Here is a 27,355-nt window from a genome sequence, read left to right as displayed (position 1 = left end):
TCGGCTTGTGATTGGTCCATATCATTTATTTCATCATCTTCAAAGGATAGGTCTTCAAAAGAATCATTGACTTCTTCAAGGTTCAAGTATTAATTTACTATGTTGTTCTGATTTTCGAATTTCGTTGTTTTTAGAAATAATTATTTTTCCTGCGGTTTTGGCAATAGCGGGTGACTAGAATGTGTCTGAAGAGTTTTCAGTCCTATCCGTTAAATTGGATCCTTTAAATTGAAGCTTGGGCAAAATTGGACAAATTCTTAATGGGTATTTGAATTATACACCCAAGCCTCGCTATACGGCCGCTCTTTATACGGCCTTTCGCTATAACGGCCCTCTTTAATTAAGGTACGTTTTCGATATACAGCCTAAAATGTTTTGCTATAACGACTTTTTTTCTCTATGTCGATATATTGCGCAATCTCGATTTTGAAGATTTAAACGAATCTGATGTGCTGGATCTACTTGCAGCTGATAGGGAACCCCTTTCTAATGTGGAACTCATTCAGTTGCAAGCAGAGCCGGCAATTGATGAAGATACAGAACCTGTTGTATTCAAACTGCTAACATCAAAAATCATGTTGAGCGCTTTTTCATATTTTGAACAAGGAATAAACATCCTCCTTGAAAACGATCCTGACGTCGAACGTAGCGCTAATGTGTCTCGAGGAATTAACTCGGTCATTAGCTGTTATAAATCACTAAAGGAAGAAATAGACAAGAAGGCAAGACAAACAACTTTAGACAAATTTTTCAAACCACCAGCACAAAATGATGGTGACAGTGATCTGGAGGTTTTAGTTGTTTCATTTTTATTTAAAAATTATGTAAATTTAAAATTTATGTTCTTATTAAATATGTTTATAATTTAAACAAAATAAAAAAATAAAATGCATTTTGAATGATAAGCCATATTATATATTTATTAAATTTGGAACCGATCCCATTGAATTTGTATGAACACGTATTAGAATAGTTGATTTGTTATACGGCTTTTCGCTTTACGGCCAAGTCTCGCGGAACGTATCTAGGCCGCAAAGCGAGGTTTGGATGTAATAAGTTCTTGATTAATAGGTAAAACAGCAGAACCATCATTACTATGCCTTCTGCTTATGTTTCCTAAAGGTTGGGCTAGAGAAGGTTTTCCTATCGGCAGGTAAATTTTGATCCGCAATGTCGTCATCAGGCGCCGAAGGTGTGAGTATTAGTTTACTAATAGTAGGTCCAAAAAAATTTGTACGCTGTTTCTTTACATTTGTCAAACTACCTAAGAGTAATATGCAGCGTGTCCGCGGCTTTTAAAAGTGCTCCTAATTGATCTAGAGTAATGTTTACTTGGCCCCGATACATATAATCTATCATTGCTAAGTTTCTGGTACTCAACATTCTTCCATATAAATATAGGATTTTTGCCATATTGAAGCTTCAACAGGGAAACAAAACATGGGCTGCTGGCAGATAAAACTACTTTGTGCGTCCTCATGTACTTTTCTTCAGCCGATAATGTACAATCCACTAACGTTCATTGTTGTTCCTACTTTCAAACGTATCAAGCAATGTTTTACAAGACAAATACTCAACTAATTCATTATTTTTTAGGGTACATGTGTATTTATCGTGATGACATCGACAAAACCTGAATACAATAAAAAAATCAGATCAATGCATGCCCTGGCTCCGTCCATCTTCATGTCGCACATGAAAAGCAACGCGCTGAACTGGGCGAACGTTTTAATGGACACAGTACATGTGAGAAAATATTTATGGTTGCTGATAATTTATCTACGACACCTACAAATGTTATATTTAATACTTATCATCGTACTTTCAGGCTACCGAAAATAATTCAAGAGAGATGTTGCGTTATGATGGACGCATCAGTGTAAGTCTTCGAAAATTTTGCATAATGAGTAAGTTTTCTACGAGAATGTGTTATGAGATTATATCAGACATGATCGGACGCGATGAGGAACAACTGGATCTCATTGTGAGTAAAATATAAATATATTCTATAAATAATTCCGTGACTAATCTTTGTTGGTACTTCTAGGGCATTATTCCATTAATTTATCACAATTCGCCTGCAGGATCTTCTACAAATCAGATATTACACTTTTGGCAAAATTATAATACAGGTAGGTAAATCGATTTTTAGTCAGAAACTACTGTTTGAATCTTTAGGAAAAATAAACAGTTAGTTATTTGAACCCATAAGTAATAAGTATACTTGGTTTTCCAGATTTCCAGTTACAATTTAATGTGAATGTAGCCTCTCAAGGACTACATTTAATTAAAACCAACAGTTTAAAATATATTCCACAAGAAAAAAAAAACAAAGCATAAATTGTTGTCTTTCCAAATATTGAGTCAAATTTAAAGCATATTTCAAGCAACAAAGCTCATTCGGTATTGAGTTCTCCAAGTGAACAGATCGTGGAATAATCGAAACAAATTTAATTCTTTCAAAATGGGCTCGCTCATAGGTAAGCGGTTAAGAGCGACGGGACTTGTTTCAGAGGTCCCGGGTTCGATACCCACTTCGAGCAGCCTGTTGTCAGGCAACAGTGACAACGATTTTCACTTGGAAAAAGAAATAGCAATATGTTTCCAAGTGAAAATAGCTCTCACCTGGCATTGTTGCACCATACTTGCCCTATTACAGAGATTGTAATAAAAAAATTATCATACAGAGATGTGACAACTGTTTGGGCTGTCATCTGTAATAAAACAAACGTAGTTTGTAAGATATTAATCACAACAGCTCATAGAACCCATAAGTTCTGATCGCTGTTCAAATAAAATTAAAAAAAAAACTTTTAAAATTACATAATGGCAAAGCCGATGGCCAGTCGGACGACATAGACAGTGTGTATAAAATCGGTTTAAGTGTAGCAGGCGATACTAGTAAATTATTAACATCGGAAACGATAAAAAATGCTATTAGCAAAATTAATAATATGGAAAGTGATTTAACTAAAGTGAATAAAAAAGAAATAAATAGTAAAACAATAAAACAGTTAATGATAGTGTTAGCTAATAAAAATAATAATACACAAAATTGGGCAGAAGAAATGGAAGAATGCGAAAATAATAATGATCAAAATGTAAGTAAAAATGAAAATAATGATAAAAATAATGATATGAACTCAAATATAAGAGGCGATAATTACAAAACAATGAAGTACTCCGAGAATAATATGGGTCCATTTACCATATATGTTGAATCAGTAGACAAAGATAAAAATACAGTACATAAAATGACATTAGGCAGAATATTATTTAGCAGTTTACCTCAATATAAAAACAATATTACAGAAATAAAATCCATAGGCATTAACAGAATTAAAATTACGTTTAATACATATGACGCAGCCAATAAAATAATTAATGAGAAATTATTTATGGAAAAGAAATTAAAAGCATATTTACCTATTTCTATGTTGATTAGGAAGGGTGTTATATATGACGTCGGCACCAAAATGACTGAATCAGATATTATGGAAAATATACAATCAGAAATTCATGTTCTAGATATTAAAAAATCCTCTGATATCAACGCTATCGTTGCATCTATCAAGCTCCAGTTACATCTATATGCTGTCGAGCGATGGACGAAAAAATTGTGTATTGTTATTAACGAGAGCAAATCTTTCCATATTACATTTTCTTTAAGCAAACTAAGATGTCCTGAAGTTTACTTCAATTACCAGAAAATTCCACCAGCTGAAAATGTTAAATATCTGGGAATATATTTGGATCAAAAACTTTCATGGAAAACCCACATTATGGCTAAAATAAAACAAATCAAACAGAACAGACAACAAGCTACTGATATATAAATCTGTAATTAAGCCCATCTGGACCTACGGTATAGAGCTTTGGGGTTGCGCCAGCATGTCCAACACTGTTTTAATGCAACGGATGCAATCCATAATCTTAAGGCAGATCACCGACGTACCTTGGTATGTAAGTAATAAAATCATCCATGACGACCTCAATATTCCTTTTATTAAGGATGTGATTAGTAGCAGAAGTTCAATCCATCATTCCAAGCTAGAAAACCATCCAAATCATCTTATAGCACCTCTACTTATGACTCCGTCTACTAGAAGGTTGAAGAAAAAAAATTCCTTTGGACTTGACATAACATAGTGAGCTGTTCATTGGAACAGTTTCATAAATTAATTAGTTTATATTATAATTTTACCTTTAGTTTTAATTATGTTATGAGTTGTAATTATTATTATTATTTTTTTTCTCTTTTTATTTGAATTTATTATATATTATTTTAATTATATCAGCTCTGTAACTCATAGTCATTCTGACTCTGATTGTTATAATTAATAAAATAAAAAAAATAAAAAAACAGATATTAAAAGAATAAAAAAAAACAAGACAATGCATTAAGTACCAACAAGGGTATGCGTGATAACGTTCAGAGGTCAACGTTTACCTGACCGTGTTTTGATATACGCTGTCACATACAGGGTCGAAACATACAACAAAGTGACACAATGTTTCAAATGCCAAGGAATGGGCCACGTGACCAGTCAATGTAAAGGTAAAGCAAGATGCAGCTATTGTGCAAAAGAACATAGTTTCAAGGATTGTGTAAATAAAGAAAAGAATCCGGTTTGTACGTTATGCAATCATGTTAAAATTAAAAATATAATGAACGAAAGATGAAATATAAGTTTCAGAGAAGCCAGGGCATTCATGAACACAGAACATATGCCAACGTCATAAGTCCGGACATAGAAATTAGAAACAAAATGAAATTTCCTGAATTGCCCAATACGCAGCTGGAAAACATGTAGTAATAAATCAACAGCCAGTAACCACGAAGCCTTCAGTAGCAATATCTAAACAGACATATAGAAATAACAATTCCATAAACGCAACAAATGATAGTGATAACAACAAACCAATTGAAAATATGCCCAATACACAGGAGCGAAGCAGGTATAAATTTAAGTACAATATTAATACAAAACAAAAATCTTCCTCACAGGACAATAGTGAGAGAGTTGAAATACCATATGATAAGTTAATTGAAGAAATAATTCAGAACATTAAAAAGAAAAAAGATCATACATTAAGAATTCTGAAAGAGTTAAAAAGATATGGATAGATGACAAAAATAATATATGAGAAATAAAAGACCGAAAAAATAAAAATACTACTAATTAATTGCAGATCTGTTACAGCTAATAAGGCCAGTATTGAACATTTCCTTTATGAGAATGAAATTTCAATCGCGGCTTTCACGGAAACATGGTTTAAACCTGAATATCAATACTCTTTCAGAGAATATCGAATGTTTCGCAAAGACAGGGAATATGGATATGGAGGAGCAGCAATCATTGTTAGAAATGACATAAATTGTGAGGAATTTCCTTCAGTCAACAATAATAAGAATATACAAATATGCGCTGCCATTATTAAAACAAATTTCCATTTTGCATTCTTTCAGTATACTGCTCTACTAGAACAGATATAGATTTTTAAGATATCAAGGACACAATCTCAACAATAAACACGAGTTTTTTAATTACCGGCGATTTTAATTGCCATCATATGGCATGGGGTAGCAAATACAATAGCAGAGAAGGTAATATGTTATATGAAACCATAGAGGACAACGCAATACTACTTCTTAATGATGGACGTCCAACTACAGTAGCAAACTAGTGGGACGCATGGCATCGTGCCTTAAGGCAAATTGCTGAAACTTCCCGTACCAAAAATTATTTTTTTTTGAAAAGATTAACATTTTTGAAAAAAATTTACCCTGAAAAAAAATAGATTTTTGAGGGACTATATAAATTTTTGACAAAAACTTACTTTTTGTTGAAAAATTTATTTTGTAATATTTTGGAAATTCTGAACTTTTTTTCAAAGCAATAGTACTGCTTTAATGCATAGAGACAAAATGTCAAAGCGCGTAAGCGCCGCGTCGCCGTCAAACGAATAAACATTGGTACGGAACCCACAAGAATGCAAACAAAATGTATACTTATTGTTAAAATCTCTATAAAATATCTGATAATTTGATGTGCATATGTCTAATGTCTAATGATTATTGTTGACCGCCAAATGTTATTTTTTTTTTCCTTTTTTTACTAGATCTCCGAAACCGCTAGACCTATTTCATGAAAATTTGATCAAATCTTCATCTTGATAATGCAAGTAAAATGTTTTTGAATTATACAAATCGGACGCTCCGTTCTCTTAAAAACTGAGTGACCGTTTTTGGCCCTTTTTGCCCCATATCTTCGGAACGGACCTGCCTTTGACAAAAACTAATCAGCACGTCTCCTTATCAATACGAATCGAATGTTTTTTGAATTATTCAAATTGCTTCATCCCGGTTCCCGAAATCGTCGACGAAAATTTGTATCTGAACACACACGCACACACACACACACACACACACACACATACACACACATACATCAATTTTCTCTAAGGTATGCCAATATATTCACAAACCTTTGAAACGTAAAGATATATAAAAATTTTCATTTTCGATTTTTGTGCGATTACTATAACTTACCCTACGCAAAGTTAATTATAAATAAATCAATTTATCATCTCCAGAACATTAACAATTGTCATTTCATTTGGAATTAAATTTCAAAAAAAATAGTTGCCAAATTACACAAAATTGAAAAAGTGCTCCCGCATAGTAACAGTCTAAACGCATTTGCAAATAATTCTGTGCGACATTTTCACTTATACTGTGCTTAGCTCGGCGGCATTTTCACATTTTTCAATAATTTTCGCAAAATTGGAAAAGTGCTCCAGTACATAAACAGTCTAAACGCACTTGCGTAAACATTTCTACCAGAGTGGCGCTTAGACTGTGCTTAGCCTGGGTGATTTTTTGAATTTTTAATCCAAAATTACAAAAAAAATTTTTTGAAAAAAAAATTAGAAACAAAAAATTTTTTTTACCAAAATCAATTATTTTGTTGAAAGAAGCAGAAAGTTCTTTGAATCATTTAAATCGGACGCTTAGTTCTCTCAAAAACAGCCATTTTTTTAACATTTAGCTCTGTATCTCCGAAACCTCTGGGACCTACCTTTGCCAGAAACTAATCAGCACATCTCCCTATCAATGGGAATCGAATGTTTTTTAAACCATTCAAATCGGTTGATCCGTTCTCTCAAAAACTCGCTTTCTATTTTTTGCACTCTTTGCTCCATATTTCCGTAACGGCTGGACCTGCCTTCTCGAAAAACTAATCAGCACGTCTCCTTATCAATACGAATCGAATGTTTTTTAAACCATTCAAATCGGTTGATCCGTGCGCCCGAAAACGTGGACGAAAAAACGCGGACATACAAAACACACACACACACACACACACACACATCCATTTTTTCTGAAGTATGCCAAAATGTTCAGAAACCTTCAAAACGTCGAGAAATGTAAAAATTTTTGATTTCGATTTTTGGACGATTACTATAACTTACCCTAGGGGAAGTTAATAAATACAGGAGTGCTACGAACATAGATCTAACACTGTGCTCAGGAAATTTTATAGATGCAACTAAATGGGATGTATGCCAAGAAGTTTTGGGATCGGATCATTTGCCTATAATAATAACTTTGGAGATGAAAGTGCCTTCGGTCATAAGAACGCGCCCTATAAAAAAGTGGAATTTAAAATTGCTAACTGGCAGGGATACTCCCGAGATATTATGAAGTACATCCAAACAAGGCAAATCTCAGAAGATATAACAGCAAGATATAAACGTATCATACAGATTACCGAAAAATCTGCAGAAAAAAATATAAAACAATATAAAGAAATAAAGAGAACGATTTTTAAGCCTGCGATATGGTGGGATCAAGAGTGCGAAAAAGCCATTTCAGATACAAGAACATCATATAAAAAGATGCGTCAGCACTGTAATTACGAAAACTTCATACAATACCAAAAAATCAATCCACGCACTAAAAAGTTTTTGAAAAACACGAAAAAAGAAAGTTCGCTGAACTTTATTAATTCCATCAATCAGAACATGAGTACCGCAGTAATTTGGAACAAAATTTAACTCTTTAAAATAAAAAATAACATTATAAACACAACACAAAAAATTAAAAAAGAATTTCGGCAATTACTATTATAAAATTATGCGCCAGACTTTGTTTCGGACAATCGTAAAAAAAATATAGGAGTATATTGTGAACAAAGCGCACTTACAAAGAAATTTCAAATTAGAAGAATTAGAGAAGGCATTAAAAAAGAGGAAAAATACGGCTCCTGCATATGATAATATACCGTATACGATGATAAAAAATTGGCCTGCGGAAATGAAAATTGAATTACTATCTGTATTCAACCAAATTTTCAATTCTTGAAAAGATGAGGAAAATTATAATAGTTTCATGTATCAAGCCACACAGAATACCAATGGAAATAGACTCATATCGACCCATTTCCTTGATATCATGCATCGCAAAAACTTTTGAAAGAATTATAAAAGAGAGAATAGATAAATATATTGAAAATAAAGAAGTCCTAAATAATTCCATGTTTGGTTTCCGGAGAGGGAAAAGTACGTTGGACCTACTGAGCAAATTAACAAATGATATACATATATCCAACTCGTATAATCATTATATGTTGGTAGTCTCGATGGACATAGAAAAGGCGTATGATAATGTAGATCACAATATACTGGAGAAAAAATTAAAACATTTGAATTTACCATAAAAATTAATTAATGTGATAATTAATTTACTATCTTCTAGACAATTATACATTCGAAACGACTCCGGCTTGGCCCTAGAGTTATGAACAAAGGTCTCACTCAGGGTTCAATATTGAGCCCCATCTTGTTCAATATATACATGGCAAACTTTAAAGTAGTAACAGAACTGAATGTAAAAAAATTGCAATATGCAGATGACATTTATCTGTATGTATCTTGTCCAACTATAGATATATGTATTTCATCGATGAACAAAGCCACCGAGAAAAGCAGAAAATGGTTATTGGACAATAACCTGAATTTATCACAGGATAAGTTTTCTGCAGCTATCTTTACCTTCTTTACCTAAGATAGGATGTCAGGAGATACAAATAAAAGAAAATATTAAAGTTCTAGGCATCAATTTGGATGGGAAAATGAATTTTAAAAAGCATGTAGATGATATATTAAGCAAATATGAAACAGCATTAAATGTTGTTAGAAAAATAACAAGCATTAAATGGGGGGCTCTCCCAGAAACTTGTCTCAATATATATAGAAGCTCCAACGAGAGATATAAGAACATTCGATCAACTCCAACGAATGCATTAATATCTGAAGCCGGTGAACCTCCACTAAGCATTAGAAAGCAGATCCTATCAAATAGATTCTTAATAAAAAAAATTTAATGGAGCATGTGATGATACACCCAAACAATTAGAAGTATTAGCGAGGCTACATTTTACCAATACATATTGGAGAAATAGACCAATCCGACCTTTGATAAATAGTTTTTATGAGCTGAAACCATACGAAGAGTATGTAATGATGAATAAAAAGATGCTAATTCATCATCTTGCTAATGAATACACATCAATAAAATATTGTATAGTAATGGATATGGATTTAACTCGCTTGATACTTCTGAATGATACCGCAAAAAATAAAGAATTTCAAAATAATGTGGCTAGAAGATGGCCAGGATATATACACATTTACACAGACGGATCCAAAGTAGCGTACAGTTGTGGTTGCGCTATATTTGTGCCATATCACAATTTTAGCAAGAAAATTAAGCTACCAAATTATGCGTCTAATTTCACAGCAGAAATGGTGGTTATATACTGTGGTGTAAATTATGCGTGGGAGAAAAACATTACGAAAACAATTATATTTAGTGACAGCAAAGCATGTCTATCAGCGATAGCAAATCCAAATAGAAGATCAAATGACATGATAATAGAAATCAAAAATAAAATGAATGCAATAAATAATGGCATAAATTCCTTAATATTGATTTGGATCAGGGGATATTCAGGTATCACAGGAAATGAGATTGCTGATATCATTGCAAACGAAGCTGGTCAAATTGGAGTAGAATGTGAAAAAATACCTGCTTTGGAGCTGAAAAATTTAATCAAAGAGCGGAGCATAGATGTGTGGCAAAAAGACTTCTCAACGTTAACAAAGAGCAAGGGTATAATTTATGCTCTGACAAAAGAAAAGATATCTCAAACAACCTGGTTCAAAAATGATACAAGCAGTAGGAATTTCGTATCAACAATTACAAAATTAAGGCTGGGGCATACAATGTGCAACTTTATCTCTGGAGGTCTGGAGACGAACCGGAGACAATAGATCATATATTCTGGGAATTCTGAATGTAAGAGAATCCAAGAAGAATTATGTATCAGAAATTGCAAAAAAAATATTATATTTCCAGTAAACACACAAATCTTAATATCTAGTAATAATGTGGATATATATACAATTTTATATAGTTTTACAGGTAATAATAAAACTAATGTATAAATGCACAAAAATGTAAAATTATAACTCGTGTAATGATCGCAAGATCCACAGCCATGTTAAATAAATAAAATAAAAAAGCAACAAATAGTAGCTTTACATTGATACATTTTTCCTTTATTTATGAATTTAAATAACTAATTTTTTTATATAAATCTATTTATACCTTTCTAGGAAAGTTCAACATGTTCGACCACGGTTTGGAAAAGAACAAAGTGGTCTATGGCCAGGAAAAGCCACCGAGCTATAAATTGAGCAATGTTTTATGCAAAGTTTATTTATATTATGGTGAAAATGATCTCATGACTGGATACGAGGTAAACAGAACATGTATATTGAAATCATTAATTAATAAAAAAAACAGCCAGGCTTATCTTTACCAAAAACTAATCAGCACGATTCACAATTATATAACATCCTATTGGTTGCAGATTTCTAAATTCACGGTTATTTTATTATAAATAATTTAATTATAACAATTGTATTATATATAGTTAAAACCTTAATAAACTTGTAATTAAGTTTGAAGTTTAGTCATCCCTTAGTGTAATTTATTGGTTACATTTTTTATATCTGGCTTTATTTTGATAAAATTCATCTTTATACAAATGTATTTTAAAAAAAACAGTAAAAACTTAAAAGAATTGTCTACAAATCTGTATACAACTTTAATATATTTTCAAACAAAATTGAATAAAAAGAATATTGTGATTTTGATATTAAGTTATCCATTAGTGGGCAATATTGGTTGCAGTTCTCTATATTTGGAAATATTTTGATAACACCATTTATCATCTTATGTAATATGATATATCGTTAAAAAGAATATAAAATTATCTATCCAAATTTAACAAATTGTATCTGTTGGAACAAAATTATATAAAAATAGTTCGTTAAACTTTGATATCGAATTTTTCATGCGGCACCCATATCGTTTTAGCATCCACGTGTTTGTTTATAATTACATTTATTTAGTTAGAATTGAATTAAATATATTAAAATTAGTATATATCATTAGAAAATCTAATCTAATCTAATTCAATGAAGTTATCTATTCTTACGTATATGAAGATTTGAAACTATTAAAACAAAATTGTATAAGAAATGGTTACTCTTTGAATTTTGAATAGAATGTGAATTTGTAAATCGAGAAGTTGATTATTATCAATATTTTAATTAAATATTATTATTATTAATTTTAAGCTAATCGAGTTTTTTTAAAATTTATAGGATATTGAAAAATTGGCATCAAATCTAGGACAATATCCAGTGATGTATAATATCTCAGAACCAAATTTTAATCACCTAGACCTTATCTGGGCCAAAGATGTGGAAACTTTGGTAAACCAAGAGGTTTTAGCCAATCTACTCAAACAATAATTAAAAACTTATTTATTTTTTGTTTATTATTATATAATATTGTAATAAGTATGTATTACAAAAGTAGATTTAAGCCATTCAACTCCCTTTGCATAAATTTTGAACTAATTCTCCAAAATTTGTATCTATCTAAAAATAGTGTAAATAGAAAAATCAGTAATATATTATGCATAAACTTTATGGCCATACTATTTATATATTTTTTTCATTAAGATATGAATAATCGACAAATTGAGCAAATCCCACCAAATGAAATCTTATAAAATTATAGAAAAAACAGTGATTAATATAAAAATATTATATATTTTTATGTATTAATAAATTTAGCATTTTAAAAAACTATTTTTTTTTAAAAGTTTGAAATAAACTTTTTTATATTATGTTTTTTTAATATTCTTATGGAAATCTTATTACAATCCAATAAAGTTCTTATTACATTCTTATTGGGGTTTTTATAGAAATAATGTTATTATCAAATGAAAAAAAAATACATGAATAAATAAATTTTATCCACACATACGCAGAATAAAAACGCAGAACGCAGATATATATATATCTATCTATCTATCTATATATATATATATATATATATATATATATATATATATATATATATATATATATATTGTAGTGGTATTCACCCTTTACAATAGTTATAAATAATATTATAAATTCGATATAACAGTCAATATGAAAGACGCATACGTTGCTGACTCACAGCTCATAGATTGTATTAGAGATAAGCAACATTGTATGCAAGCCGTAACGGTTTTCTTCGATGACAAACCACAAAACTACGTCTAAAGTAAACAGGAGTGAGTCATTGTAACGTATTTTTCTGGAAGGATGGTTACGTCATCATCAGAGATTATAAAAAGCCGGAGGACGACCAAAAAGTGTTCATTCATCACTTACTTGCCAAACAGTTCACATCACTCTTATTTCAAAATATCAATTGTGTATTAAGTGCAACTAAATAATGAATTAAATAAAATTAATAAATGTCTTCCGATGTTTAATTAAATATTCCACAGTGAAAAGCTTAGCAGCAGAAGAACCTAATTTTAATTGTGGCAGTGTGGGATTCTGCGAATTTTTTTTAAAAATTTTTCATAGGTACTAAAACAACAAGAGGCTTCGAACACAAATCAGGTAGATATGCTATTATCGCAGTTCTTATCAGAATTCAAATCCATGTTTCAACAAATGATGCAACAAAATAATATGATTATGAACATGTTAACTACACTTATAACAAAATCAAATAAAAATGACTAAATTTCTTAGAATAGCAATATGGAAGGCCAATGGGCTTCTCGCACACAAAAATGATGTAATTATATTTTTGTCAATGAATAAAATAGACATTTTATTAATTACCGAAACGCACTTTACTAAATATTCCCATTTCACTATTCCTTTTTATACCGTATACCACACTCCGCACCCAAACGGAAAGCCACAGGGTGGTACAGCCGTTATTATTAAAAATAATATTCCGCATTATGAAATGGACCAATTCAACAGAGATTATATTCAAGCGACTTCTGTAAAAGTTCAAGCATTACCATATGAGTTGACTATCTCCGCTGTATATTGTCCTCCAAGACATAATATCAAAAGGGAGCAGTTTCAAGAATTCTTTAACACATTGGGGCCCAAATTTTTAGCAGGAGGCGACTATAATAGTGAACACCCAAATTGCGGATCTCGTATTTCTAACCCAAAAGGAAAAGAACTTAATTTTGTAACTCAACATAACAACTTTGTTACAATATCCACAGGTACTCCTTCCTATTGGCCTAGTGATCCGGCGAGAATACCTGACTTACTCGATTTTTTCATTTCGGGCGGCATTGATAATAAATGCATCGAACTTCAGTCAAATTACGACCTAAGCTCGGACCGGAGTTCGGAATCGGAGTTCAAATTTAAAACAAACACAAACAAGTTGCAAACTTCATAACCATAAAACGAACTGGGTGTTATACAAGAATATTATTAAGGACCAAATATACTTAAAAATGCCTCTAAAATGCTCAAGTGATATAGACGACGCATTGAAAGACTTTCAACAAATTTTGCAGAATGTAGTCAAAGATTGTACTCCGCAAAATTTCGTCACCAATAAAGGACCCTACATAACGCTAGAGATTAGGGAACTAATAGCTGAGAAACGTAGGATTAGGAAAAGATGGCAAACCACTCACTCGCCACAGGATAAGACTCTACTAAATAGAATGAATAACTTATTGAGAACTAAAATTAGTGAAATAAACAATAGTAACTTTACTAACTATGTTTCCAGATTGAATAGATTTGATAACAGCTTATGGAAGCCACTATCTAATAGAAGAAGACCTGCAACTAAACACCCGCCAATAAGATTAAATGCTTCCGACTCTTGGGCAAGAAGTGACTCTGAAAAAGCAAACCTGTTTGCTAATTATCTATCATCTGTCTTTTCGGTTAATGATATCAAGTCAAATTTCAATATTTCTAATTCTGAAAACACTACCTCAGACCATAACAAAACTAGATTCTTCACCGTGAAAAGTGTTTATAATGAAATTAAACGTCTTAAAAATAAAAAAGCTGTGGGTATAGATTCAATTTCAAGCATAATGCTTAAAGAACTCCCCAGAGTAGAATTTATTTTACTTACCTACATCTTGAACGCAATTCTTAGACTCAATTACTGGCCGATATTATTCAAAACCTCTACGGTAAAAATGATCCCAAAGGTAGGAAAAGATCCGAACAAAGTCAATTCATATAGACCAATAAGTCTGCTTCCAATAAAATCTAAAATATTCGAAAGACTTCTGATAGCAAACATGGCAAGGACTACTGAACTAATTCCTGATCACCAATTTGGCTTTCGCAGCGGACACACAACTACGCAACAGTGTCATCAAATAGTGGACACCATTAATAAAGCTTTTGAAGGCAGCATATACTGTTCTGCGGCATTCTTAGACGTAAGCCAAGCATTTGATAAAGTTTGGCATGAAGGCCTTCTATACAAAATTGGAAATATATTGCCAGCATACAAGATTTTCTTTGAAAATTACCTTACTCGGAGAAAATTTCAAGTCAAGGTTGGCGATACTTTAACTGAGCCGAAAGTAATGAAAGCAGGAGTCCCCCAGGGCAGTGTTTTGGGGCCATTCATTTACCTTATTTATACCATTGACTTCCCCACATTGAGAAACACCACCTGCTGCACGTTTGCGGACGATATTGCTGTTTTGGCAGTTGCACAAGATCCAACCGATGCATCTTTTAAACTGCAATATCATCTTGATAAAATAAATGATTGGTCCAAAAACTGGAAAATAAAAATTAATCAAACAAAATCACAACATATAACATTCACGCTCAGGAAACAAAGCTGCCCAAGAGTGACGCTTGACGGTGACGAAATTCCCGAAAACAACTTGATTAAGTACCTAGGCCTGCACCTAGATTCCAAGCTCACCTGGAGATTCCATATTAACAATAAAATACAGCAATTAAAACAAAAAATGCAACAGCTAAATTGGCTTTTAAGCAGAAAGTCAAAACTTTCACTGTATAATAAAGTCTTAATCTACAAGGCAGTGCTGAAACATGTGTGGACCTACGGCATAAAGCTGTGGGGATGCGCTAGCAAATCACATAGAGCACAGATGCAGAGAATGCAAAATAAAATTCTCAGAACTCTAGTCGACGCTCCATGGTTTGTAAGTAATCATATTATTCATCAAGACCTAAAAATACCATATATTAAGGACGTCACTAAGGATAAAGTCTGCACGCATCTTAACAAAATCGCAACACATAGCAATAAATTACTGAAACCACTTATGGAAGAAAATACAAACCGAAGACTGAAAAGAAAATGGCCTGCCGATCTGACCATGTAATCTCTGCCTGACTTTCTTCACTTAGGATTAACTCAATGGAGGCAATCCTAACGTACTTATTTTTTCCTAATTTGCTTATAATCATATTTTTGTATTTATTTATAATTTTTATTTTTGTATCTTTATTATTTGTTTATTTCAATTACTTTATTTAATTTTTATTTTGTGTATACATCACATATTAGCTTATAGAATCAGTATTCTGATTGCTAATTATAAATAAATAAAAAAAAAAATTTACAAATGAAAAAAAAACATTATGGCAACAACAAAAAAATCAAAAATGAATTATTATTATAAATGTATGTCCATTAGCTCGTCAGCTACCAAGCAGGTAAGACCTCCCGGTAAATATTGTCAATTGTTCAAGTTAAGTATCCATTCAGCTGTCGAAGTGTATACAACTTGTATATAACTCGTGTAGATCGGACGTAAATATTTGCAATTCTTTTCGTTTTTATTGTGGCAGTTTAAGTGAACAAAGTGAAATATTAATTAAAATTAGTGCGTATCCAAAAAAGGGAACTTAGTAGGATGTGCGGCTTTTGAACCGACAAACAATATAGTCAAATACATTAAATTGCCAGAATTAACTTTTATCTTCACTGCTGAACTCATATGTATAAAAAGCGCGATCAAAATTATTGAAGAAAATCATATGAAAAACTGTACCATTCTAACTGGTTCTCGGAGTGCAATCGAGGCACTAAGGAAAATAGACAGCAAAACTGCAATATCAACTTGATAAAATAAATGATTGGTCCAAAAACTGGAAAATAAAAATTAATCAAACAAAATCACAACATATAACATTCACGCTCAGAAAACAAAGCTGCCCAAGAGTAACGCTTGACGGTGACGAAATTCCGGAAAACAACGTGATTAAGTACCTAGGCAATAAAAAAGGGAACTTAGTAGGATGTGCGGCTTTTGAACCGACAAACAATATAGTCAAATACATTAAATTGCCAGAATTAACTTTTGTCTTCACTGCTGAACTCATATGTATAAAAAGCGCAATCAAAATTATTGAAGAAAATCGTATGAAAAACTGTAACATTCTAACTGGTTCTCGGAGTGCAATCGAAGCACTAAGGAAAATAGACAGCAAAACAAATAATATTTTGGAATATTATTATTTTGGATATACTCGAGGCTATAGAAAACTTAGAAAGCAAAAAATATAAAATAAACATTGTGTGGATGAAATCACATGCAGGTATTAAGCACAACGAAACTGTAGACAAATTTGCAAAACAAGCTTGTAAATTCGGAGAGGAAAGACACAAAATTCCAACTTCCGACCTAAAACACAGACTTAAACAAATCGCCTTACATCAATGGCAACTCTACTATACAAAATCTCTAGAGAAAAAAAGGACACAATTATGGATCAATAAATCCTAAAGTATTTACGCACCCTTGGCTTAAAAAAATAAAACAGAAAATAAAAATAAAAAATAGAAAATACAAATATATGTTGGATCCGACTAGGCCACGGGAGGTTTGAAAAACATCTAAGCAAAATTAATGTAATCAGTTCCCTGACATGCACATGTGGATATGAAGAAGAATCCCTTAACCACATCTTTTTTGAATGACCTCAATACCAGTCTGCAAGAGAAAAATGTTACGAGAAGCTTCAAAAAGAGAAAATCGAGGTCCCGACTAGCATACATCATTTACTTACTTATAATTAGTTCGGAGAACATATATAGTATCATTAACGAATTTCTTATTGAAAATATAGTTTAGAAATTTAATTTATAAATTCGACATTATATTGTATATATATTATTAGTATTCAAAGTTTATTGTATATAGATTAGTATTCAAAGTTTATTGTATATAGATTTCTTTGTACACTAAGTGGTGGCAATATGACTCATATCAGATGCCATTACAATAATTAAATAAAAAAAACTCTAATATTAATTTCGAAAACAATGAGTCTGTTAAATATTATCTCAGAGTTTTGAAGCATGATAAATTGTATGTTGCTGAAACATAATAATATGTAAACATATTCGAGTGCAATATATTACAAGTTGAATAACAATCATAATATTGAATTTCTTCATTATTTCGTAGAATTGAATTTTAAACACTCTGCTATTATAAAAGAGTCATAAATATGAAAATTACAATCATTCTTCAATGATAAATTGTATGTTGCTGAAACATAATAATATGCAAACATATTCGAGTGCAATATATTACAAGTTGAATAACAATCATAATATTGAATTTTTTCATTATTTTGTAGGATTGAATTTTAAACACTCTGCTATTAAAAAAGAGTCATAAATATGAAAATTACAATCATTCGTTGATAAAATATCGGTGGAAATAGATTACACGCAAGTAACTGCAATTATATATATAATATATTCGTAGTATTTATAACCTCATGATCTGCTTATCAACCAGGATAATTGTTCAATCATAGTTCAATATATCAGTCTGGTTTGTGTATAGTGATGTTTATGTGAAACGGCGCATGTCGAGATAGGCGAGCACATTTGAATTGCGTTAGAGAAATGCTTATGGTGATTAAGCAATCAATGATGAAGCCTATAATGAACACAGATGGAGGTGTTTCTCAGGGAAGAAGTACACGAGAAAGTGTCAGTAAATAGGTGTATGGCATGCATACAATAAATAAGGTGTGCAAAAGATTGGAAAATCTCGTGTTGAAATTGATACAACAGACCAGCACATGGATGCAAGCAATTCTCGTGTAAAGTGGGATTTTCGTGTAAAACTAATAGAGTGGTTTTTATTAGACGATACTCTTTCTGTAAATCAAAAAATTATGTCCATAGCTAGCGGAGTGATCCGCAATAATACAATTAATTGTTATAATGCTCGTAAAGAGAAACTTGCTTCTATAACCAAAATGACTAGCCAAACATTTAATAATATTAAATTAAAACACGCTGATATAGTACTACTTCTTTTCAGTGTGAGTAGAGTTATAAAAGTACACAATGAAGAAATACCTATAGATCCTACATTTCTCTTTCAACGCATGAGCATCCCGTTTCGTCTTCGACCTTTGAAAAGTTAATACGTCTCTTAAATATACGATTTAAATTAATTTTGTCAATTTCTTTTCCATTATAATTCCAAGCTAGTTATTACTTCCCAAGAAACATAATATACCTGGCGCATTTAATTCTACTTTGTTGTGAACTCATTTGAACCGAAAATTGTCGATATCAAGTTTTTACCTGCGCCATAATATCTAGTCAAGATGGTCAACGCCAGAAGCCATGGTGAGTGATATACCTTTAGATAAAACTGTTTTTGATGATGCCTTTAATTTGGACAGTACCGTTGTTTGTGCCGAGTGTTGTGTGTTTGGAATAATCAAACCCGATGCTGGATTCTCCAGCACGGTTGCTAGAGAACCCGGTATCTCGGATCTTGTTGCGAATTTTAGTGCTCGTGATGGCGTTGTTGTTTTGGCTCGGACAAATGACAGGACGAAATCTAATTATGCTATTCGAGATGCATTATAAATAGCCCATCAATCATGTTGCAAAACAAAAGTTTGTATTGTTAGAATTCCTTATCGATATTTATTTATTTATTTATTTATTTATTTATTTATTTATCATATAGCCCACAGAGTAGCTCCAGGAGGACTTAAAAATACAATTTTAATATACATATTATAATAATACAAATATACTAATATATGATATAACAACACATAACATAATATAATTCATAACATAATACATAACACAAAGTAAAAAAAACTGTCAAATTCTTAACGGTAAAACTAAATTATATATGGTGGAAATAACATATTAGTGACAAAATATCAAGATTAACTTGTACAGATGGTAATTAATTGTTTTACTGAAGTATTGTGAATATCGATATTTTTATTAATTGAGTTGAAATTAGAGGACATTAGCACTATAGGTGAGTTTAATAGAGCATTAGTCTTAGGAGTAGGATATTTGAAAAACATTTGAGTTCGTGATGAGAGTCTAGGAACGTTAAAGGATAGTTGGTCTAAAATTTGAGGACAATCTATGGTATTATTACAAAGTTTATACAGAAACAAAATACTATCAGTGAAACGACGTGTAGCAAGAGATGATACGCAGAATGTATTAAGTAAAATATTGTGGTCGAAACCACGTTCCGGGTAAATTTTGTGTGTTTTAAAATATAGATATTTCAGAAATTTTCTTTGAACCTTCTCTATCGCATCTGAATTATTGCTATGGTTAGGATACCAAATGATCGATCCATACTCCAGCTTGGAACGTACAATTGCATCATATGCTGATTAGTGAAAGATTAGATTCAAATTTTTTGCAGTTTCTTAATATTATTCCTAATGATTTTTGCGCCTTGCTACATATATTAGATATGTGATCTGTAAAAGTCAAACTAGAATCAAATACAATGCCTAAGTCAGATATTTTATCACACCTTTCTATGCAGGTGTCAGAAATTTTATAATCAAAATGCGTCGGAACGCGCTTGTTTGTAAAACTAATAATTTTGCATTTAGATATATTCAGATCCAGTTTATTTTGAACACACCAGGGGTGAAATGAATTTAGTTGAGACTGCATTACTAGGCAGTCATCTATTGAGTTTATTTTAAGATATAACTTGAGGTCATCTGCAAACAATAGATGAGGACAATTAATTATTTCCGATATATCGTTGATAAAAATATTAAATAAAAGAGGACCAAGGGTGGACCCCTGGGGCACACCCGAGCTGACAGTTGCAAATTTACTCAAAAATCCGTTAAGAAAAACGAACTGTTTAAGATTTTCAAGATAGCTTTTAAAGAAATGAGTAAGTGAAGTATTAAAGCCAATTTTGGATAATTTAGTTAGTAGTATATTGTGATCTATTTTATCAAAAGCTTTACTAAAATCAGTGTAAATTACATCAACTTGTCCATTAATGTCAAGGTTCTCAGCAATAAATTGTTTAATACATATTAGATTAGTAGTTGTCGAACGAGCAGGCATAAAACCATGCTGATTATTAGAAATTAAATATTTTATTGATGGAATTAGTTTATTAAATACAATTTTCTCAAAAACTTTAGCAAAATTAGATAATAAAGATATGGGTCTATAATTAGTAATATTAGATGAGTCGCCATGTTTAAAAATTGGTACTATACGCGCGATCATCCAACAGTTCGGAAAAGTGTTTGAACTCAATGACAGATTAAATAAAAATGTAAGTGGATCACAAAGAACAGTTGAACAATCACGTACAAGAAATGATGGAATACCGTCAAATCCAAATGTTTTCGAATTTTTCAAACTTGCCATTGCAACTTGCACACAACTAGAATCAATCTTCTCAATATCAACCATTACACTATTGTTATGATCAAACGAAATAGGCATATCTAGCTTGGGTTGATTAACACTAGAAAAGTATGAATTAAATGCATCTACTATAGCATCAGGTGAATCATAGTATTTGTCCAAGTAGCAAACTCTATTAGGAACTATGTTAGAGGCAGTCTTACTGCGTAAGAATGACCAGAAGTATTTTGGATTATGCGATAGAGAACGTTCAACATCTGTTATGTATAGGTTATAAGCGTCTTTCATGAGTGATTTTGTTAATTTCCTGTATAATTTAAAATTTTCGTAATATAAAGTGTTATTAGTTAATTTATATTTTTTGTGATAGTATTTTTTCATACGCAAGTTTTTAATAATGTTGGAATTAAACCAAGGTTTAAATTTATTGGATGGAGAGTTTTTGGTTTTAGGTACAAATCTATCGAATATACTATAAATAGTGTCATAAAAAAGATCGCATGCATCATTTACGTCGGAACAGGTATACAGAGAACTCCACGATGTGTTTAAAATTTCCATGTAAAGATTAGGAAAATCCGCTTTATAAAAATTGTAATGAGAGGTATTATTATTAAGTTGTAATGCATTGGCCTTAGGTAAAAGGGATGTTGTAAGGGAAACAGAAATATGAAGAGCGGGATGATAATTATCTTCAGGTAACAGAGGTTCGGTATCATGGATAATATTGCAGTTATATGAGCTAAAAACTAAATCTAACAATCTACTACTAATATTGAAAATATGATTATATTGATTGAGACCTAAGAAATTCATAAAATTATAGATAGAGTCACATTTTGAGTTAGTGAAATTGTGCGAATATTGAGCAAAATGAGGTACATTAAAGTCACCTAAAATTAAGACATTTTTACCAGAGATATGAGATTCAAAGAGTTCAAGAAATATTTCAAAATCTTCAGATGATACATCAGGTGGCACATATACTGTAAACACATATATACACAATTTATTAAGAATGCACTTGCAGCCAACAATATCTATCGATGGAAGGGATTCGCCAATACAGTCTAATTCCAAGGGTTCACAAGTAATATTTTTATTCACAGCAAGAAGAACACCACCGCCACGATATTTATTATTGACACCATATGATCGATCACATCTAAAGATATTAAAACTGTCACAGAAAAATTCGGAGTTGTGTACATCATTCCTTAGCCAAGTTTCAGTAAAGGCGACAAAATCATTTTCAAGGTTGCATGTTGCAAGCAGGCAATCAGAAATTTTTGTATTTAGTCCGCGAACATTTTGATAATAGCATGTAATGATATTACTGTCTGTGGGCAGAGTCAGTTTAAAGTTACAATCTGTGGAACGCCATTGATATATTTAATTTTTAGATTTTTTTCACCATTTTTTTCGCGCTCAAGAAGCTTGACTTTTAATCCCTGATAATATTTTTGTTGCCTAGGTGTCCGATCTTCAGTGATATTGAGGTTTTTCAGATTAGCACTGTCTTTCAGTTTTCTGCAATTGAGTAAAATTTTTTTAGGCAAGTTATTGTCTTTAAATACGATTTTTAACGGCCTTGGCTTAGTCCTTAGCGTGTCCGGTTTCCCCAATCTGAATAGATCGAAAGACGACGGCGAGCAAGGTACACCTATTGTCGCTTCGAATATATTATTAATCAATGTGATATCCTCACTTTTATTATAATTGTTAGTATTGTTTAGTGGCTCTTTAGCATTATACACAATTATATTAAACGAGCGCCTATTACGTTCAGAAGTTTTATTAACCAGGGCTTCGAATTGATCTTCATCTATTGCTTTATTATTGTATAATTTGCATTCTTTTAGTGCAGTAATTTCACGTTGTAACTGCACTAACATAAGTTTGATCTCGCTCAGGTCATTTCCGAGATTCACACACGCACTACAGTTCCACATTAGTCCTTTTTTTGATGTTATTGACCGCACTTCAGATAAACTCAAATTAACACATGTATACTTATATTTGCATTTGCATGCACAACATGTCACCAACTTATCTGACGGGACTACGCCACTGCAGCACACACACACGTGTTTTCAGAACTCATGTTTTATTAGCTAGATTTTATTGCAGTTTAAGGGACACTAAGTACAACGATGTTAACAGTACAGAGGACAAAACAAGACTGACATGATATGGCAATCATGCTCTGAATTCTAGAATGGTTCGTGGTAAATTCAATAATGTTAGGACCTTTGATATCAATAGGTACGTCAACAGAACTGATTACACCAAACACGGCCTTCATTTTATTTCCAGTGCCAAACAGAAGCATTGTAGTATTCTAGCAGGAGATATGCTATCTCTGATAAATTCCAGAAACTACCGATCCTTTCCCGCTTAATGCTGGTGACTTAGGTTTCTTTATTCTCTCTCTATTTCCGATATATCGTTGATAAAAATATTAAATAAAAGAGGACCAAGGGTGGACCCCTGGGGCACACCCGAGCTGACAGTTGCAAATTTACTCAAAAATCCGTTAAGAAAAACGAACTGTTTAAGATTTTCAAGATAGCTTTTAAAGAAATGAGTAAGTGAAGTATTAAAGCCAATTTTGGATAATTTAGTTAGTAGTATATTGTGATCTATTTTATCAAAAGCTTTACTAAAATCAGTGTAAATTACATCAACTTGTCCATTAATGTCAAGGTTCTCAGCAATAAATTGTTTAATGCATATTAGATTAGTAGTTGTCGAACGAGCAGGCATAAAACCATGCTGATTATTAGAAATTAAATATTTTATTGATGGAATTAGTTTATTAAATACAATTTTCTCAAAAGCTTTAGCAAAATTAGATAATAAAGATATGGGTCTATAATTAGTAATATTAGATGAGTCGCCATGTTTAAAAATTGGTACTATACGCGCGATCTTCCAACAGTTCGGAAAAGTGTTTGAACTCAATGACAGATTAAATAAAAATGTAAGTGGATCACAAAGAACAGTTGAACAATCACGTACAAGAAATGATGGAATACCGTCAAATCCAAATGTTTTCGAATTTTTCAAACTTGCCATTGCAACTTGCACACAACTAGAATCAATCTTCTCAATATCAACCATTACACTATTGTTATGATCAAACGAAATAGGCATATCTAGCTTGGGTTGATTAACACTAGAAAAGTATGAATTAAATGCATCTACTATAGCATCAGGTGAATCATAGTATTTGTCCAAGTAGCAAACTCTATTAGGAACTATGTTAGAGGCAGTCTTACTGCGTAAGAATGACCAGAAGTATTTTGGATTATGCGATAGAGAACGTTCAACATCTGTTATGTATAGGTTATAAGCGTCTTTCATGAGTGATTTTGTTAATTTCCTGTATAATTTAAAATTTTCGTAATATAAAGTGTTATTAGTTAATTTATATTTTTTGTGATAGTATTTTTTCATACGCAAGTTTTTAATAATGTTGGAATTAAACCAAGGTTTAAATTTATTGGATGGAGAGTTCTTGGTTTTAGGTACAAATCTATCGAATATACTATAAATAGTGTCATAAAAAAGATCGCATGCATCATTTACGTCGGAACAGGTATACAGAGAACTCCACGATGTGTTTAAAATTTCCATGTAAAGATTAGGAAAATCCGCTTTATAAAAATTGTAATGAGAGGTATTATTATTAAGTTGTAATGCATTGGCCTTAGGTAAAAGGGATGTTGTAAGGGAAACAGAAATATGAAGAGCGGGATGATAATTATCTTCAGGTAACAGAGGTTCGGTATCATGGATAATATTGCAGTTATATGAGCTAAAAACTAAATCTAACAATCTACTACTAATATTGAAAATATGATTATATTGATTGAGACCTAAGAGATTCATAAAATTATAGATAGAGTTACATTTTGAGTTAGTGAAATTGTGCGAATATTGAGCAAAATGAGGTACATTAAAGTCACCTAAAATTAAGACATTTTTACCAGAGATATGAGATTCAAAGAGTTCAAGAAATATTTCAAAATCTTCAGATGATACATCAGGTGGCACATATACTGTAAACACATATATACACAATTTATTAAGAATGCACTTGCAGCCAACAATATCTATCGATGGAAGGGATTCGCCAATACAGTCTAATTCCAAGGGTTCACAAGTAATATTTTTATTCACAGCAAGAAGAACACCACCGCCACGATATTTATTATTGACACCATATGATCGATCACATCTAAAGATATTAAAACTGTCACAGAAAAATTCGGAGTTGTGTACATCATTCCTTAGCCAAGTTTCAGTAAAGGCGACAAAATCATTTTCAAGGTTGCATGTTGCAAGCAGGCAATCAGAAATTTTTGTATTTAGTCCGCGAACATTTTGATAATAGCATGTAATGATATTACTGTCTGTGGGCAGAGTCAGTTTAAAGTTACAATCTGTGGAACGCCATTGATATATTTAATTTTTAGATTTTTTTCACCATTTTTTTCGCGCTCAAGAAGCTTGACTTTTAATCCCTGATAATATTTTTGTTGCCTAGGTGTCCGATCTTCAGTGATATTGAGGTTTTTCAGATTAGCACTGTCTTTCAGTTTTCTGCAATTGAGTAAAATTTTTTTAGGCAAGTTATTGTCTTTAAATACGATTTTTAACGGCCTTGGCTTAGTCCTTAGCGTGTCCGGTTTCCCCAATCTGAATAGATCGAAAGACGACGGCGAGCAAGGTACACCTATTGTCGCTTCGAATATATTATTAATCAATGTGATATCCTCACTTTTATTATAATTGTTAGTATTGTTTAGTGGCTCTTTAGCATTATACACAATTATATTAAACGAGCGCCTATTACGTTCAGAAGTTTCATTAACCAGGGCTTCGAATTGATCTTCATCTATTGCTTTATTATTGTATAATTTGCATTCTTTTAGTGCAGTAATTTCACGTTGTAACTGCACTAACATAAGTTTGATCTCGCTCAGGTCATTTCCGAGATTCACACACGCACTACAGTTCCACATTAGTCCTTTTTTTGATGTTATTGACCGCACTTCAGATAAACTCAAATTAACACATGTATACTTATATTTGCATTTGCATGCACAACATGTCACCAACTTATCTGACGGGACTACGCCACTGCAGCACACACACACGTGTTTTCAGAACTCATGTTTTATTAGCTAGATTTTATTGCAGTTTAAGGGACACTAAGTACAACGATGTTAACAATACAGAGGACAAAACAAGACTGACATGATATGGCAATCATGCTCTGAATTCTAGAATGGTTCGTGGTAAATTCAATAATGTTAGGACCTTTGATATCAATAGGTACGTCAACAGAACTGATTACACCAAACACGGCCTTCATTTTATTTCCAGTGCCAAACAGAAGCATTGTAGTATTCTAGCAAGAGATATGCTATCTCTGATAAATTCCAGAAACTACCGATCCTTTCCCGCTTAATGCTGGTGACTTAGGTTTCTTTATTCTCTCTCAGAACATTCAAAATCTACCCCAATAAACCAAACAAACTTGACATAGTTTTAACTCACTATAAACTACATATTTTATGCTTAACCGATCCTAAAATTAAATAGTTATAATTTATGCTCCTTCTTTGCTCTGAATGTCTCCAAACACGGCGATGTTTGTATTGTTGCTATTGAAAGTGTTTGAAATTTGTGTCATCGAAACCCATTTTTCTCATAGCACGTTCTGTATTGTGTGTGTGTACAGATCTCCTGACCAAGATCTTAATGAGTTTATAAGTTTAGTATATAATCTGATAGATGAACTTTTTGATGATTGAAATTTGGTTCAATAGTATGTTAGCAACTTTGAATATTCGCGCCAGCATAGATACCAATATTAACATTCTATGCTTGCACTTGTACACACATGTAGTCACCATATTTTATATTTTTGTCATGTTTACAAATAAAAGAAAGAATCGGTCTCTTACTTTACTAGACTTCGAGGCGAAAACATCAAATTAGAAATAAATAGATCCTGACGTAAGATTAATGGTTGTTGTTATTATATATGTATATTATATTAACGTGTGATTTGATTTCAGGTAGCCAGAGTTAAGGTAATTAATCTATGTGATGAATACTGAGTGAATGTTAAAGTAAAGCATCTAACAATTCATAAGTGCGAATGAATTAACCCCACAGTGTGAATGTTTGTGTTGTTTTATTAACGTTTTGGTTTCAGGT

The 27,355-nt window shown here is 31.9% G+C and overlaps 1 protein-coding gene across 1 annotated transcript in view; it reads left to right on the top strand.

Moving 5' to 3' along the window:
* LOC113381751 (lipase 3-like) overlaps positions 1 to 13,167 on the top strand; it is a 36,689-nt gene extending 23,522 nt beyond the window's left edge. The window contains exons 6-10 of the mRNA XM_026620474.1: positions 1,597 to 1,746; positions 1,829 to 1,984; positions 2,048 to 2,132; positions 10,684 to 10,826; positions 13,006 to 13,167. Coding sequence (XP_026476259.1) covers positions 1,597 to 1,746; positions 1,829 to 1,984; positions 2,048 to 2,132; positions 10,684 to 10,826; positions 13,006 to 13,167 — 696 coding nt within the window. The remainder of the gene's footprint in view (positions 1 to 1,596; positions 1,747 to 1,828; positions 1,985 to 2,047; positions 2,133 to 10,683; positions 10,827 to 13,005) is intronic.
* Positions 13,168 to 27,355: the final 14,188 nt, after the last annotated feature.

The sequence above is a fragment of the Ctenocephalides felis genome, unplaced genomic scaffold, assembly GCF_003426905.1.
Source record: "Ctenocephalides felis isolate EL2017-DRISC unplaced genomic scaffold, ASM342690v1 CF-g0.4_SCAFFOLD_03050, whole genome shotgun sequence".
NCBI lineage: Eukaryota > Metazoa > Arthropoda > Insecta > Siphonaptera > Pulicidae > Ctenocephalides > Ctenocephalides felis.
This window is presented reverse-complemented; position numbering and strand designations above follow the sequence as displayed.